Below are 15406 nucleotides of genomic sequence, written 5' to 3' on the forward strand. Positions count from 1 at the left end.
CCTGGAGCTTATTAAACGCCTTGGGGAGGAGATTTTGTGGATCATTTTTAATCATTTTATCTGTGGCCATAGTATTAGTCATCCATGATAAGCTTTACCTAAGAAATGTCGGTTAAGTCATACAGATGAAGTTTGATCCCCAAGGGTTCATGCGATAGAGGCTTTGATTCCAGTATAAAAATGGTGAGGTAACAGTACCTCTAAAACAGCACATCTCAACTTATGGGCTATGACCCCTTTAAGGTTTGAATGACCTTTTCTCAGGGGTTGCCTAAGACTATCTGAAAACACAGCTATTTACATTACAATTCATTACTAGCAAAATTACAGTTATGACACAGCAATGGAAATAATGTTATGGTTGTGGGTCACCACAACCTGAGGAACTGTATCAAAGGGCCACAACATTAGGAAGGCTGAGAACCACTGCTCCAAGAGCGAGCCTGCAGGTACGGCAGCCCGGTCACTGGAAGCCTTCCTTGCCTTAGAAGAGATGAAGGTAGTGTTGTCCAACCCTGGTTAGTTCTTGTGAGGACACATTGTGATACCAAGGGAACCTTGGGCCTTGCTCGCTCTCTCTCTTTGCCATGCAGTAGTAACCTCTCTCGTTTCCAGCATTTGACCTTTTACATTGTGACTCAGCCGGATAACCTTCACGAGAGCTGCCAATTTCTGTGGTCATGCTTTTGGTTATGCCTCCACATAATGAGTTAAATAAATCCCCTTTCTTCATAATCGCTCAGCATCAAACAGTTCATCAAAGTAATGTGAAGACTTTTGATTTTATGTGAAGAACCTTAGACTAACAAGAACATGCAATAAATGACTGTGGTTGAGTTTGTTTTAGAGGATAGGCCTTTTCTAGATGCTTCCAAGACCCAGAAAAGGACTGTATTCATCGTTGCTATGCAAAGATGATGCTCTCATGGTGAGTCTCCAAGAGCAGAGTTTCATGCACACTTAACGCATTTAAACTCTCTATACACAGTTCTCTAGAAAAAACCACTTAACAGCAATGTGTGAATTTTTGCAAACAGATTTTGAAAGGCCATGTAAATGACATAGTCTGAATATGTTGTCTTTAAAATTATATAGTTATAATATTTTGGTATGTCTGCCTTGCTTGGTTTTGATTTTGCTTTTTATTAATAAATAATATACAAAATAATGGGTCATACAACATATTTGTATATCATAATATTTTGTTTATATTCCCTTGACAGAGTTCTACAAAATGTAAATCTTCAAACTTAACACCATAATAAGCAATATTATTTTCTTTTGGAAAACAAAAACAAACAAACAAAAAAAAAAACACTGTTAGTGGGAGCAACCTCTTTTGAGTATATTTCACATTGAATAAAACCCCAGGTGAGAAATCGAAAGTTAGTTAACAGGAAGTAGCTGTGTTTTTTCAGAAGTTCATTCCTTTATAATCTACAGAGATGCTAGGAGAAACACGCACATTTAAGCCGAGTGAGGTGCTGGGTGTGGGGTGGTCTCTAGCGCTGAGCAAACACTCTGAGGTGCTTTCCCAGAGCCTGGCCCTCTGCAGACACCGACAGCAGCACTGCAGCCTGGAAGGAGGTAGGTGCAGGATTTGCCTCCCTAGCCTTTCAGCATGATGGCTTTAAATGTAATGGGTGAATATAGGACATCTAGATGGAAATATGAGAACAAGGAGATCACCTTTCACTACACAAACTAGTGTTCTGAATTGGGGTAGAGTGCACTTAAGTGCACCTGAGGAGGCAGATTTTGATGCAAAGAATAAGGACAAGGAAAAGATAAAGGCTTGGAAAAGTGACACTAATACCTTCTCCTCCAGGGTCTAGGACCTCACCAGCCACAGGTGGGTGGTTAGGGGTACAGTACCAGACATGAATTTCCTCCTATTGCATATTCTTTAAGGCCGTTTAGACAGCTCTTGACTGCCTCCAAGGTGTAAGTGTTACTCCTGTGTTCTTGAAGATAGCTTGTCATGTTCACTCTTAGATTAAAAAAATATATATATATATATAGGCAATTATTGACTACTAAAGAGGAAGAATCAGTCTTCTCCAGCAAGAAAGTTCACTGATTGGGTTATCCAGTCCTAACCCCCCCCCACACACACACAAGCAGCATTAAGTAGAGCTGTGTGTGTAATCATATACATATGTAACAATAATAATTAAAGAAAAAAGAGATCATGAATATGAAAGGGAGTGGGGGAAGATAGGAAAAGTTGGAGGGAGGAGAAGGTGAGGTGGAAATGATGTAAACACAGCACTCAAGTATGAAATAGTCAAAAATAAGATGAAGAATAATATACAAAAGAAAAGAGAAAGGCTTTAAGAAGGCCCCAACTGAGTACAGTATAAAGTTGTTTTACTTTCTATTCTTTCTCTGTCCCCAGGGCATCAAAAACCTGAAAGCAATATTTAAATTATTGACTGATCATTTCACACACATTCTTAATAAACCTCTTTTGTGGTATTAATCTGCCTCCTACATATTATTTCAACAATCCACCAGTTAAGACAATCTGCTCCACGCATATTTGGTGGAGATGCATAGGATGGAGGCTGAGCCCCAGCCTAACATGCTTAGTCTGCTCCTGAGATGGACTGTGACCTGGACTAGGTCCCAAAGCATTGTTGGCTTTACTGGGAGACACACAGGCCAGGAGCTGAAGCTGCTGCTGCAGATGTTTATCATTGGAAGATACTGGGAGGTTTCTCAGCAGTGTGAAGGTCAGAAAGAAGCTTGGAGGCAGATGCGCCCAATGCACTCTTTCACAGACAAAGTCACAGTAGTCCAGAGAATGTTAATAACTAGAAATTCACACCTCAATGAAAGGACCAGGAGAACACTCCAAATTATTGGAGCTTTTATGTGTACAGGTGTTTTGTCTACATGTATGTCTGTGTGCCACATGCATGCCTGCTGCTCAAAGAGACAAGAGAATACCAAGAATTAGTTACAGATGGTCGTGAGCAGCCACATAGGTACTCGGAATTGAACCTGGGCACTCTGGAAAAGCAACCAACTCTCTTAATCACTGAGCCATAACTCCACCCCTAGAATGTTGGATCTTAGATCAGGCCGTTCCCTGCTCAGATTTTATTTTTGTATCACCATTAATTACCAATAACCTGTTGAGACTTAGGCTTTTGGAGGAGGTCTTTATTTTCAGTTTGACAAAAGAGAGGCTCACCTTTTAGATTCCTCTCTTTATTCTTCCCCTTAAGAAAGGACACCTGAGGACATCCCTGAAGTCTAAAGTTATTCCTGAGAGGCATGCCATGGGCTCTTTGTAAAAAAAAAATGAATAAGTTGTGCACTTGAGTGTATTCACCTTGGGTTCCCTTAAGAGCAGCTTGGTCTTCTGGGGCAGGAAGGGGGAGTACCAGACTTCCCTTGCATTTTCAGGTGGAGTAGTTCACAGGCAGAGGGAAGCTGTATCTGCTGAAGCCAGAGACTGTGTGAGGAGAATGAACAGATATTTCTTTGTTGTGGGAGCAGATCGTGAAGTTGGGGAACACCTTCCAAAAATGGGGCCAACTTGTACAGATGCTCCAACTACTGGTCTAAAAACTGAAGTCCAAAATATCTGTGGCTGTATGAAGAAAAAGTGTGAGCACTGAAGATACTGCTAAGAAAATATAAATGGAAGAGCTTCTCTTCCAAGGCATTAAACTATTTTTGTAACTTTTCAAAACTAGATTATTTTTAAAAAATATATTATTTTAACATAGGATGATTTCATAAAGCCAGAGCCTGGAATTGAGCCATTTCCAGCCATTCTAGTTCATCCAAAATTTCATTCATATTTTAGCACTGTTTCTGCTACCATGGAAACCATTCAAGGAATAGAACAGACCATTACAGGGGTGGTCCCTGGAGGGACTCAGCCCTCGAAGAAATCTGTTATAAGGTCTCAACTGTGGAAGGAGAGCACAGAGAAGTTCATAAAGGGGGAACCCAAAGTCCTCGGGGTAAGACATCTTTGGATCTGGGGGGAGAATGATACTGTAAATAAATGATAAAAAGAAGGTACCCCCCATGCTCTGTTCCACTAGCCAGGTGGTATATCAACACATGTACCATGGTACTTTCCTGGGGCACTAGCATTCGATTTTCTAATTTATCATTTGAAGTTTGATATTTTAGTCTATCACATCAGACTTGCAGCTTAATTATTTTTAAAACTTAGATATGTCAGGTGTGTTCTAGGCTGTGGATCATCCAAGATGATCACGTCTAACTCGGTGCAGAGAAAAAGCTGTGCAAAGTTGCTCTGTGGTCCAGCCGCTGGCCTGCCCACTCATGGACAAACCCATCGTGTCCCTACACATTTCCAGTACCTTTCTTTAGCCTGCTACTCAGATGATGAGAAATCCTCTATCCCCCATTCACTTCTGTCTTCAGGGGAGTATGCCCAAGCAATAGAGAACCTCAAAGAGTAACATCCTAGGCAGGTTAAAGGTCACGGAATGCAGAAGATGCTCACTGGGCCAAGCTTCCAACCACTGGGCAGCTGTCTTTAGACAGACATGTTTCTTTTCTACTTCACAATTCTAAATCTCATATTGTGAAGAATGGTCATTTTTCATGACCATTTTAAACATGGAATATGGATATCTAAAATATATCAATAAGAATTTTAAATTGAGAGCAGTTTTACATGTACAGTGAAATGGAAGGGGAGATAAAGGTAAGCACACTCTCCAGTGCTATGAGATTTGAGCTTGGCGCATTGTTTTCTATTAATTCTTTCAAATATTAATTAAGAAAAATCATAATAACAAGCAATATCAATTCTTTTCAAATTTCAAGACTGTTCACAGTGGCTACTTCTTTTTCTGAGGTTTGCTACCTGGTCTTCTCAGGCATTTCTCTGTTTCCTCTGTTATTGAATTGGTTAGCCTCTTCTCTTGAGTTTCCCACAGTGCTAACCCTCGAATGATTTCTGGTAGAATTAACTACTTGTCTTCCAGTTAGCTTGGCTAGCAAGTAATAGATTTTATCTATTTATCTGTAAAGAAAAATAAAACTTGGGTTTTTAAGTTCCTTCCATTGATTCCCTGTTTTGAATTTTAGTGATTTTTTTTTTGTTGTTGTTGTTCCATTAAATTTTTTCCTTTGGATTAAATTACTGACCTTTTGTCTTTGTCTTTTCTCTTTTAAAGAGTCATAGAAAAACATATTACTTTTGTGTGTTTAAAAATATATTCAGTAAATATTAAAGAAGTCTTTACTTTTAATTCATTTATTTTTTTATTAATTACAGTTTATTCACTTTGTATCCCAGCTGTAGCCCCCTCCCTTATCTCTTCCCAATCCTAACCTCCCTTCCTCCTCTTCCCCTATGCCCTTCCTCCAGTCCGCTGATAGGGAGGTCCTCCTCCCCTTCTGACCCTAGCCTATCAGGTCTCATCAGGACTGGCTGTATTGTCTTCCTCTGTGGGCTGATAAGACTGCCCCAGTCCCCCAGAGGGAGGTGATCAAAGAGCAGTCCACTGAGTTCATGTCAGAGACAGTCCCTGTTTCTAAGGAATACACTTAGACACTGAGCTGCCATGGGCTACATCAGTGCAGGGGTTCTAGGTTATCTCTATGCATAGTCCTTAGTTGGAGTATCAGTCTCAGAAAAGACCCCTGGGCCCAGATTTTTGGTTCTATTGCTTCCCTTGTGGAGTACCTGTCCCTTCCAGGTCTGTCTGTATCCCCCTTATGTCATAAGATTCCCTGCACTCTGCCCAAAGTTTGGCTATGAGTCTCATCATCTGCTTTGATACACTGCTGAATAGAGTCGTTCAGAGTCCCTCAGTTGTAGGCTTCTGTCCTGTTCCCTGTTTTTCCCTATTCCAATGTCCATCCCATTTGCCTTTCTGAATGAGTGACCTTTCTTTCTTGATTGCCACTAATGAAAACATAGGGAACTAACTCATTTTCGATGGCTCTCTTCATTTTAAAAAATTATTTAAATTTGATTACATGCTTTCCCTCTCCCTTTTCTTCCATCAACCCTCTTGTTCTGTCCCCTCCTTTTCAAATTCATGACTTCTTTTTCTTTAAATATTATTGTTGCATATACACACATATGAAAATAAATATGTTTTCCAATCTTTCCATATGGCCCTATACCTTCCCCCTATGAACTCCTCTCATTTCCTCCAACACATCTTCATAAGTTGTTTTCATTTTCTTTGAGTCCTTACTAAAGAGGAAATTATACTCAAATTTCCACCATTTTTAGCTCACCATATTCAAACTCCTTCCTCATACTCCAAAGAGTATGTGTACTCAAAGAGTATGTGTACCCAAAGAAGATCATGTATACTGTTCATATTTTCCTCATTCTGCATATAATTTTATTTATTCAAATTGTTTCTTGCTGGAATAATGTCTTCCTCGTTCTCAAGTCTTTCTTATGTGAGCATGTGACAAAGGATAACAACAGTGGTAGAGATGCATCATGGGTATGCACCTCTGGGAAGAACTTCATAAATTCCCTCTAACTTTGAAATTGCTTGAACAATTGTATGTGTTTGTGTGTGTGTGTGTGTGTGTGTATGGTGTGGTGTGTGTGTATGTGTTTCCAAGGGATGATTTACAAGTTAGAACATCCCATCCATATATGTATGAAGACAATTGACAAAATAGTATTTCAAAATTTATCTTTGACTATTAAAGGATAGAGGTAACTTAGTGCTTTGATAGGACTTTCCATGGACATCATTTTGTAGTGGATAATGTTTTACTTTCTTATGTCTAGGCTGTACAAGTTATGATTGCTCTCATAAACCTGAGCATAGGAATAATATTGATCTGCGCATCATTACATGTTCGACCACCTATTTCAGTGATGTTAGGGGCCCCAGCTTGGGGGTCACTGATGGTGAGTAACATACCAACTTATGTGGCTGGAGGTAATAACACCCTGTTGAGACTATACTAACCCTGGGTGGAACCTTCTCTCAATGCTTTCAAGCAGTCTATGAGGTTGAGCACAACATACTTAAACCTTATTCGGTTTTTCCTTGTTCATGTTTCCAATATCAACATACCATTCATGTAAATGAGGTAGACTGATTATTTAAAATGTCACTTAGGATATATTGTGACAGCACGTAGTCATGCACTCCCCCAAGAGTTACTTAAACCTTGACACAACTGATTTCCTCGGGAGTCTATGGCTAGTCATTCCTAGGGATGGTTATTTGGTGGTACAAGAATGTCACCACATCTTTATGACAGCAATTTGACTTGTTGACATATCTGTTTCACTGTTACTAAGACTTTCACAAACATATTCTCAAACCAAGGATAATTGTCTTGCTGTCCTTAAGTTGAAGAACTGAGATTCACTTTTCCAGCTGGGAAGAGATCTCTAACTTTGAAGCTCATAAAATAATGAATGAAATGAGGAAGGGTGTTGTTAGCAAGGAGGAGGAGACAAAGCTGAGCAGGTGGTTAAGAACTAACCAATCTCAATAAATGCTTAAGAGAAGAGGAAACTGTAGAAAATTTTGTTTCAATTTTTTAATAAAATAATGAATAAAAATGAATAAAAATTTTTAAAAGTTAAAAACATTTTCTCTATAATAAAACCTAAGAGAGTTTTTTTAGTTCAGAGTGTCTATTACATATAAAATATCAAACATTTTATACTTAATGTATTATGAACTGACAAAATGCACAAATCTGGCTATTTGATACTGGAGAGTCCTATTCAAGTGTTGCAAGGTTGTTATTTATTGATGAATTTGATAATGAGAAAATTTAGTTATTTTGTAAACCTGGTACTTTAATTTTCTCTTCCTATTTTACAACAGGTTTTTAAGATTTGAAGAACAAGCCCCCATGCTTTTCAAAGTTGCATAATACTCTAAATATAAATAACAATAACAATGATAATAATAATCCCACAAATAATACCAGTAATAGTATTTCACTATGATAACTTCATTTCACTATAATCAGGGCACATTACTAGATGTTTAGTATGTAGTGTTCCACCGTGACCAATCATGACAATTTCTGAGAGATTTGTCTTCGTCATCATTGTATAATTGAAAAAAAAATGAACTAGGTAATGTTAATTTACTCAATATGACTAAATTAATGAGGACACAAAATCTCACTTACCTCCTCACTATACCTTTCCGCTTCAATCATGATTTCCTACTCAATACTATCTAGGAAAACAACTTCCATCATCTATAACGAAGGACGGAACTCAATGGCTCAGGCATGCATGGGAAGCAATCCATTGACAACCATTTCCCCGTTTCCCCTAAACTGAAACTTCATTTTAGTTTCAATGATGTATTCTTCATGATGCTCCCATTAACTTTTAAATCTTCTAAACCAAAATGTGAAAAGCAAATAACAACATCCATATATTTAGCTGAAGAGTTTTAAGAGGTCAATTCAATCAAGTTGACAGCAATAATTTAGAACGAATTTTTGAACATTCTCAAATTGTTGGACTCAAATGATCTATAGTAATCTCATCATCATCATAATTTTTCCATTATTTTATTTACATTTTTCAATACGCATTTTCAACAGGATAATTTCTTTTCTGTTTTTCTTTGACTAACTTCTTCAGTTTGGGATCATGTTGACAAAATCTTGTCCTAAGAATTGGGGAGTTTTAGTCTACATTGCTCTTAAACCATTTTAATAGGATAACAGTTGCATAAGTTTTTTTTAAACCTTGATTAAAAATATGCAAAAGAAACTGAGAATATAAAATTTCAAAAATTTCTCAGTTTGTCTTCAAGTCTATGGAATCTTATCTCCATTTAAAGTGACCTAAATATAAAATAAACTTTTCCCTGGAGTGAGAGACTTCAAACTGCTTTATCAGTGTTATTAGGAAGATTAGTATTCTAGCCACAGATGTCTAGCGGGTAAAATTACACCAAAGAAGGACATGCCTTAGTCCTCTTTACTAAAAGCATAGAAAAATATTCACATGTTGAGCAAGAGCTGGCGGCTCACACCTGTAATCCCCCTTCTTGGAAGGCATGAGCAGGAGAATCACTTCAAGAACAAGACCAGCCTGTTTTAAGTAGCAAGCTTCTGGCCAACCAGGACTACACAGCAAGACCTTGTCTCAAAAATCCAAAATAAATAAGTAAAATAATCTGCCAAAAACAAACAAACAAACAACAACAACAACAACAAAACCACCTCATTTTACTTTTACTCTCCACTCTTATGGGTAAGGGAAAGGTAGGTTTTTAGACTATTGCTCCCTTTAATAGAATCAGTTGATTTAGAAGTGAGCTGTAGTACGCTATGATTTATACTGTTTGAAGACTTTTAACATGGATATTTCCTCTTGCTACCAGTTCATAATCTCAGGATCCTTGTCAATCGCTGCAACAGTAAAACCTACAAAGAGACTGGTATGTATTTCGTTTAATTTTGCTATCAAAAGAGAATAACTTCATCAAATACGTATTCTGCTAAGATGTAAAAGGGGTTCATTCTCTTTTCCTAAAGCCAAGCCTATTAGTTTTAGAGGACCTGATTTTCAAAAGTGTAGCTGAATTACTGGCTCACAGTGGGTTTCATCACATCAGACTGGATATCGTGTCAAGGCAGTTGTTGGAAGAATCTCTGAGCTGGTGCAGTGATTCCTGGGGGAAAAATGTCAAGTGGAATTTACACAGTTGAACCTTGAATCTTCAAGGTTCAAGGATAATGACATCCAAATATTTGCAATGGCAAAAAAATAATCATTGGTTTACAGATTAAAATGGCTTCAATAGATATATTGAAAATAAGAGGTTTAACATTTTTTTACAAAGGACAGAGGGATAGCTCAGTTGCTGTTACAGAGGACCCGGACTTTGCCCCAAGCACCCACTTGGTGTCTCACAGACACCCATAACTTCAGTTCTATGGGATCTGAAGTGCTCTTCTGACTTAGGCAGGCACCAGGCACGCACATGCTACATATACATGCAGACAAAACATTCATACACATAAAGCAATAAACAATTTAAAAAAGACATTTACAGCGAGATCTCTGTCACAAAGCTGATGAAAGGCAATAACCAAGAATTCAACAATTATTTCATTAACTAAAAATTCATTTGAATTTCACTAATGGCAATAGCTAAACATCAGCTTCTGTAGCACAATCAACTCGGGCTCCTGTCTGCCTCCTTAGCATCTTTAACCAACACTGACCCCTAAAATGTACCTCATGTTATAGATGAGGCAAACTTTCAGTTTCCTAAGTAGTTCTACTTCTTACAATAAAGCTTATTTTAGTGAACCATGAGAAGAGAATTGTGGGACCAGATCCACACCATACGGGAAAATAGGCAAGAGGGACACCAGGAAAACACTCAGGCATTTGCAGCAGAGTGTGGTGTAAAATGACACACGGGGCTTTCCAGATAATGTATCAAAGATTTTGAAACAATTTATTCCAGGAAATTTGGAGAGCATCTTGTGCCCTTGAAATTCTCACCTGGAGAATTTAGTCTTAGGAATTACAGTACTGTTTTTATGTTGGCAAGGGACTATAAGTGAAGGCAAAAAGAGGAAGGAATGCATTAACAAGGTCATGATGTACTTTGAATATTGGAGGGGCTATTCCAAAGGATGCTGTGGAATTAATTGACTTTCATTCCTTTCTAGGTCACCGTCAGTCTAGTTTTCAACACCATCAGCGCTGTGCTGGCTATAACTGCAAGCACAATGGGTATCGTCAGTGTGCTTGAGTGTTTGTATTCTTGCCATCTTAATTTAATAGCAGTGAGTACTTCCTCTGATGATGGGATGCCCTGGTGTGGGAAGGGCTCATTGGCTCTTGCAAAAGCAACAATCAACACTCTGATTCTAGGATCACTTTGGGAAGTTGGAAATGATAAGGAAGTAGGACAATAATTTTTAGGGATCAGGTGACATCTCATTGTTTCTCTTCTCTCTATAACTAAGTAGAAAGAAAACCACTAATGTGGTTGGTTCTCAGACTTTGGGCCTAAGTGCCTAATGGTGGGAGCCTCCAATCCTTGTGATAAAAAAGATATACTGTATAGCTTGTCATTTTACAAAACAGGTTTAAAAGAGTGAACTCTTTGTAAGAATGAACAGATAGAGTGCATGCTATCTGGAACCATCAGAACAAGCCACATGGAATTGCCAAGGATAAGCCAAAGTGAGCTAGAAAAATAACAAATTCCTACAGGTTAGAGTAGCATATTATAAACACATATACATCAGCTTCTTATGTTGAAAATCTACCTTTTGCTTGTTTCTGTTGCTGTTTTCAGTGTCTGTGTTTGTTTCATATTTCCAGAGATAGGAATCTTGCTATGTAGCCCAGGCTGACCTTGGATTAAAAATCCACCCTCTCCTCTCAGTGTTGGGATTATAGTTATAAGGCTCCAGGCTCAGCCTGTACTTATTTATGTAAGAGTCAAATTATATCTTATGTGAGATTGCCTATGGATCATCAGAGAGTGCTTGAATGTCTATAAGGGAGAAGATGAAGCGTGCAGACCTAACATCAATACCCTCTAATCCTCAGAGGATCTCAACCTACCTATCTAGATGGTCACATTGCTCAGATTAAGACTACCATATCTTCTACTTGCTGTTCTCTATTTGTGCCTGACACAACACCTGCACAGAGACACTATTGGATCTGTTGAGGCAGGAGCAAGGATAGCAACAACAAATTCAAATATTCCCAGGGCCTATGAACCAGTATGTCTCATGTGCCCAGCTCCCGGTCATTTGACTAATTCACAGCAGAGGGATCATCTCTGATCCCTGAGAGAAAAAACACAGGATATTTAAACCAGCAATTCTAGGCACCATCAAGGAGGGAGAATTTAGAACAATGTGCCCTTTGTTCCTCTGTTTTGGTCTGTGGTCTGGTGAAGATACAGGCAAACCCACATGTTCTGAACACTACTAAGGAGCGTGGTACTCAGCACTCCAGTGCTATGCCATATCTGTGACAATCGCTACCAAGTTAGTGCACAATCCAGATGTATTTTATTGCAGGGTGACAGAAGATCAAAACCAGTCTCACTGCATAAAATCAAAATGTTGGCAGAGCTGTTGTCCTCCCTGGGAGATTTAGGGGAAAGTAATTCTCTTGGCTTTTGTGTTTCCACCTTCTGTCTACTTTTCTTGGCTCATCATTCTGTCCTCTGTTTTCAAGGCAAATACTGAAGCACTCCCATTCTCTTGGACTTTGATTACTCATCATCTTGTGAAAATGTTACAATAACTTAGAGTCCCTGCACAGGCCAAGATATTCTGCTTATATTACCTAATAAACAACCTTTGTTCCCACAGCAAACTAGGATATCCCCGTTCTGGGGTTTGGTTAGAAACACAACCTCTTTACATATGCAATAGAATTATTGTTTTCTCCATGTGAGATGTCTAGCACCAGAGCACGGGAGCCTTGGGGCAAGGGGTCACTGATCATTTTTTATTAGTAAAACAGTGAGAAAATAAGTGACATTCAGGAGACCAATAAATTGTATAAGGGCTGGACGGTATCAAAAGCTGATTTCCAAACCCCTTGCCAGAGCCTTTTTTTTTTTTTTTAACCTTTTTCTTTTTGACACGTTAATCTTGGTGTGTGTGTGTGTGTGTGTGTGTGTGTGTGTGTGTGGGCATATTTCAAACTTGTTATCTCCATCCTCACATTCCTTGGTATGAATCTATTTCTAGGGTTTGGATTCCTTGATGCTCATTTTAAATTTGCTAGAATTCTGCATTGCTGTGTCTGTCTCGGCCTTTGGATGTAAAGTAACCTGTTGTGACACCAGTGAGGTGAGTGGCACTCCCTTCAGGAGGATGTCAGTAGGTCTCTCTTGCTCCATAACCAGTTGCAGGAATCTAGCAGCTTATAAGGACACATCTTTATTGCTTCTTTTAACTTCCTCAAGTCAAGACCATCAACAGCTTAGCTGGGTCCTCTGCTAAGTCTTAAAAGGTTGTTACCAGGGAAACTGAGGTTCCCTTCGGGGTTCTTGATTTTATTAATAAAAGAGTTTAGAAACAGACTCAGAAGAAAGCTCAAGGACACTCTTATGACAGTTTGTAAAAGAGAAAAAAAATAGGACAGACAATCTGAAAATACCTGCAGCCTCCATGCGGAGCAGAGGTGGAGAGAAAGTTGGAGAAATACTTTCAGGAGTGCCAAGCCACAGCTCTGAGTTCAGAGGTTCAGAGGTTCCCGAATTCCAGATCTCTGTGCTGAAGAGCAAAGGACCCAGAGACCCAGTGTTAGAAGCAGAGACAGTGTATGAAGAAAAGAACAGCATTTCCAAGACAGGAAGTGGGCTGGGGAGGTTTAGAAAGAGCGTGAAAAGGTGTGCAGCCACAGAAGGTAGCACCCTCTTTAGGATCCTGCATACCCTGCCTCTTTTGTTTGTGCCTGGAAGACTCACTGCCCCAGATCCCTACCCAGCATGCTGTTTTTCAGGTGAAGACCAGGTGTAGAAGGATTTAGACTCTTCCTCCGTGTGCTGGTTTCTTTCATGTGCTAACCTCTTTTATTGTTTGAGAATGCCATACCTGCATATAATGTGTTTTAATCAAATCTAGCCTCAATTTCCCCAGTCTAATTCCTCCATTCCAGCCCCCATTCTCCTGCCTAAACTGTGCTCATGGAGGTGACAGGGCCACTGTTTATCAGAAACTTTCAGTGGAGGACTGCTTGAAGATGCTCCTGAAAAGCGAGGAGGAAGAAGGTCAGGTAGATATAAAAAGACTTAGGCAGATAAAAAGGCCAGGCAGTAGACCATGAGAACGATATGGCAGGTGTGTCCTCATCGCTGCAAGCAGGGAAAGAAGCTAGTGAGAGCTGTCACCTGCTCCCCAGAACTGAGCAATGCTGTTCCTGCCGACCTCCTGTGTTAACCGGGAAAGCAGCGCTTTGGTGCATGTGTTGCTCGTGTATCACATCGTCATTCTCCTGCTGCCCCACGTCACCTGAGTTTGGGAAGAAAGAATGTTCCCAAGTATTACGATACTTCTGCCATTCTGGGCCACCGTCCTATATGCAGAATTTGTTCACGGCCTCCATGACAAGGTCTGGATGTGCTGCTATCAGCAGGAACAAACTAGTTGGAAGGAATATCATTGTCATTTTTTTCCCATAACTCCTTTGTTCAAGTAATTCACATGGAAGACTGATGCTCTAAGATGCAGCTGCAGATATCAGCTCCTCTGGTCAAGCTCTGCCACAGAATGAGTGTCCTAGGAGTACAATGCCTGATCCAAGCAGCTCCCGAGACACCCCCCCCCTCCAGGGTGATGTGTGGTTCAACTCAGTAGAGACAGTGTAGATGCTAGCAAAAGTGACATTATGTTATAAGGTAAAGAAAGAAGCTCTGGGTATGCTTGGTAACCCAATGTCGTTTGGGTTCATTTCACAGGTTGTTGTAGTTCAACCATCAAATCCTGCTATGACAGCAATGGCACACCCTGTGCTACTTCAACCATTGGCACCACCAGAATACCAAGGAATAAATGTTCCACAAGGAATAAATGTTCCAGAGAATATTTCATGGACCCCACTGGAGAATGAGTCTAAGTCTGATGCATGTGGGGTAGTGGTAGGTGGGGGGTTGTGATTTCAAAATCATATTCTCATTGTTTGTTTTCCTGGTAAATTAACTCCTCATTGCACTGATTTTTGGTAGGTGTATCAGTCATGCTATACATGCATAAATCAAGCATTTACTGTGTCAATAACATGTTAACATCTTCCACTCATTGTGTGAACAAGGGGTATTGAATTGGCAAAGAAATCTTGAATGCAAACTGAAAACAAAACAAAACAAAAACAACCATGTATTAGTGAAATAAAGTCCCCAAAGAGTGATGACTGCAGTTTGTATTTTATTTGGAACTTTTGCTAAATCAGTAGATTTAGCTGGTCATGGTAGTGTACAGACACTTAAATTATGTAAGACCATAGGTATATTCAATAACTATAGCAGCTAATTTTAATCTCTATGCTCATTTACATTACATAATAACAGTGTATACTTTAATTGCTGTGGTGAAAGTTACAATAAAGAGAAGTAATTGAAATCTGAATGCCTGATCCCTAAACACACACACATATGTGTATATATACTATATGCATATATAATACATTTGTATATAGATATAAGCATTCTATATATACATATAGGATATAGGTATATAGATATATGTGTGTATATATATGTAGACATAAGGTTATTGTGTAACTCAAATGCTGATTTCTGTATTCCTCATATGTGGTTGCAATCCTTGTTCTGAGATCCTCTTATCTCGATGCTGTGTAAACACTGCTCCCCAGTTGTCCCCTGATACACCAATAAAGCATCATCCAGCCAATAGCTGGGCAGGGGAGAGACCAGGGTTGGACTTC

At 39.2% G+C, this 15406-nt stretch overlaps 1 protein-coding gene across 2 annotated transcripts; it reads left to right on the plus strand.

Moving 5' to 3' along the window:
• The first annotated feature begins 1414 nt into the window (after positions 1 to 1414).
• Positions 1415 to 14869, plus strand: LOC110541261 (membrane-spanning 4-domains subfamily A member 4D-like). Of its 2 annotated transcripts, XM_060386783.1 has the most exons (8): positions 1415 to 1587; positions 3821 to 3980; positions 6764 to 6886; positions 9351 to 9407; positions 10654 to 10770; positions 12709 to 12810; positions 13622 to 13738; positions 14421 to 14869. In XM_060386783.1, the coding sequence occupies exons 2-8, from the start codon at positions 3837 to 3839 to the stop codon at positions 14616 to 14618; spliced, it is 858 nt and encodes a 285-aa protein (XP_060242766.1). In that variant the 5' UTR covers positions 1415 to 1587; positions 3821 to 3836; the 3' UTR covers positions 14619 to 14869. The 2 variants fall into 2 exon arrangements, with proteins under 2 accessions (XP_060242766.1, XP_021483717.2); XM_021628042.2 differs by lacking the exon at positions 13622 to 13738 and having other exon boundaries at positions 1423 to 1587.
• Positions 14870 to 15406: the final 537 nt, after the last annotated feature.

The sequence above is a fragment of the Meriones unguiculatus genome, chromosome 1 (genome assembly GCF_030254825.1).
Source record: "Meriones unguiculatus strain TT.TT164.6M chromosome 1, Bangor_MerUng_6.1, whole genome shotgun sequence".
Classification (NCBI taxonomy): domain Eukaryota; kingdom Metazoa; phylum Chordata; class Mammalia; order Rodentia; family Muridae; genus Meriones; species Meriones unguiculatus.

Coding starts and splice junctions, on each gene's coding strand:
- LOC110541261 (XM_060386783.1), top strand. CDS start 3,837: ATGGAAACCATTCAAGGAATAGAACAGACCATTACAGGGGTGGTCCCT. Junction 6,887..9,350: donor CAGCTTGGGGGTCACTGATG/GTGAGTAACATA, acceptor TCTTGCTACCAG/TTCATAATCTCAGGATCCTT. Junction 10,771..12,708: donor GCCATCTTAATTTAATAGCA/GTGAGTACTTCC, acceptor ATCTATTTCTAG/GGTTTGGATTCCTTGATGCT.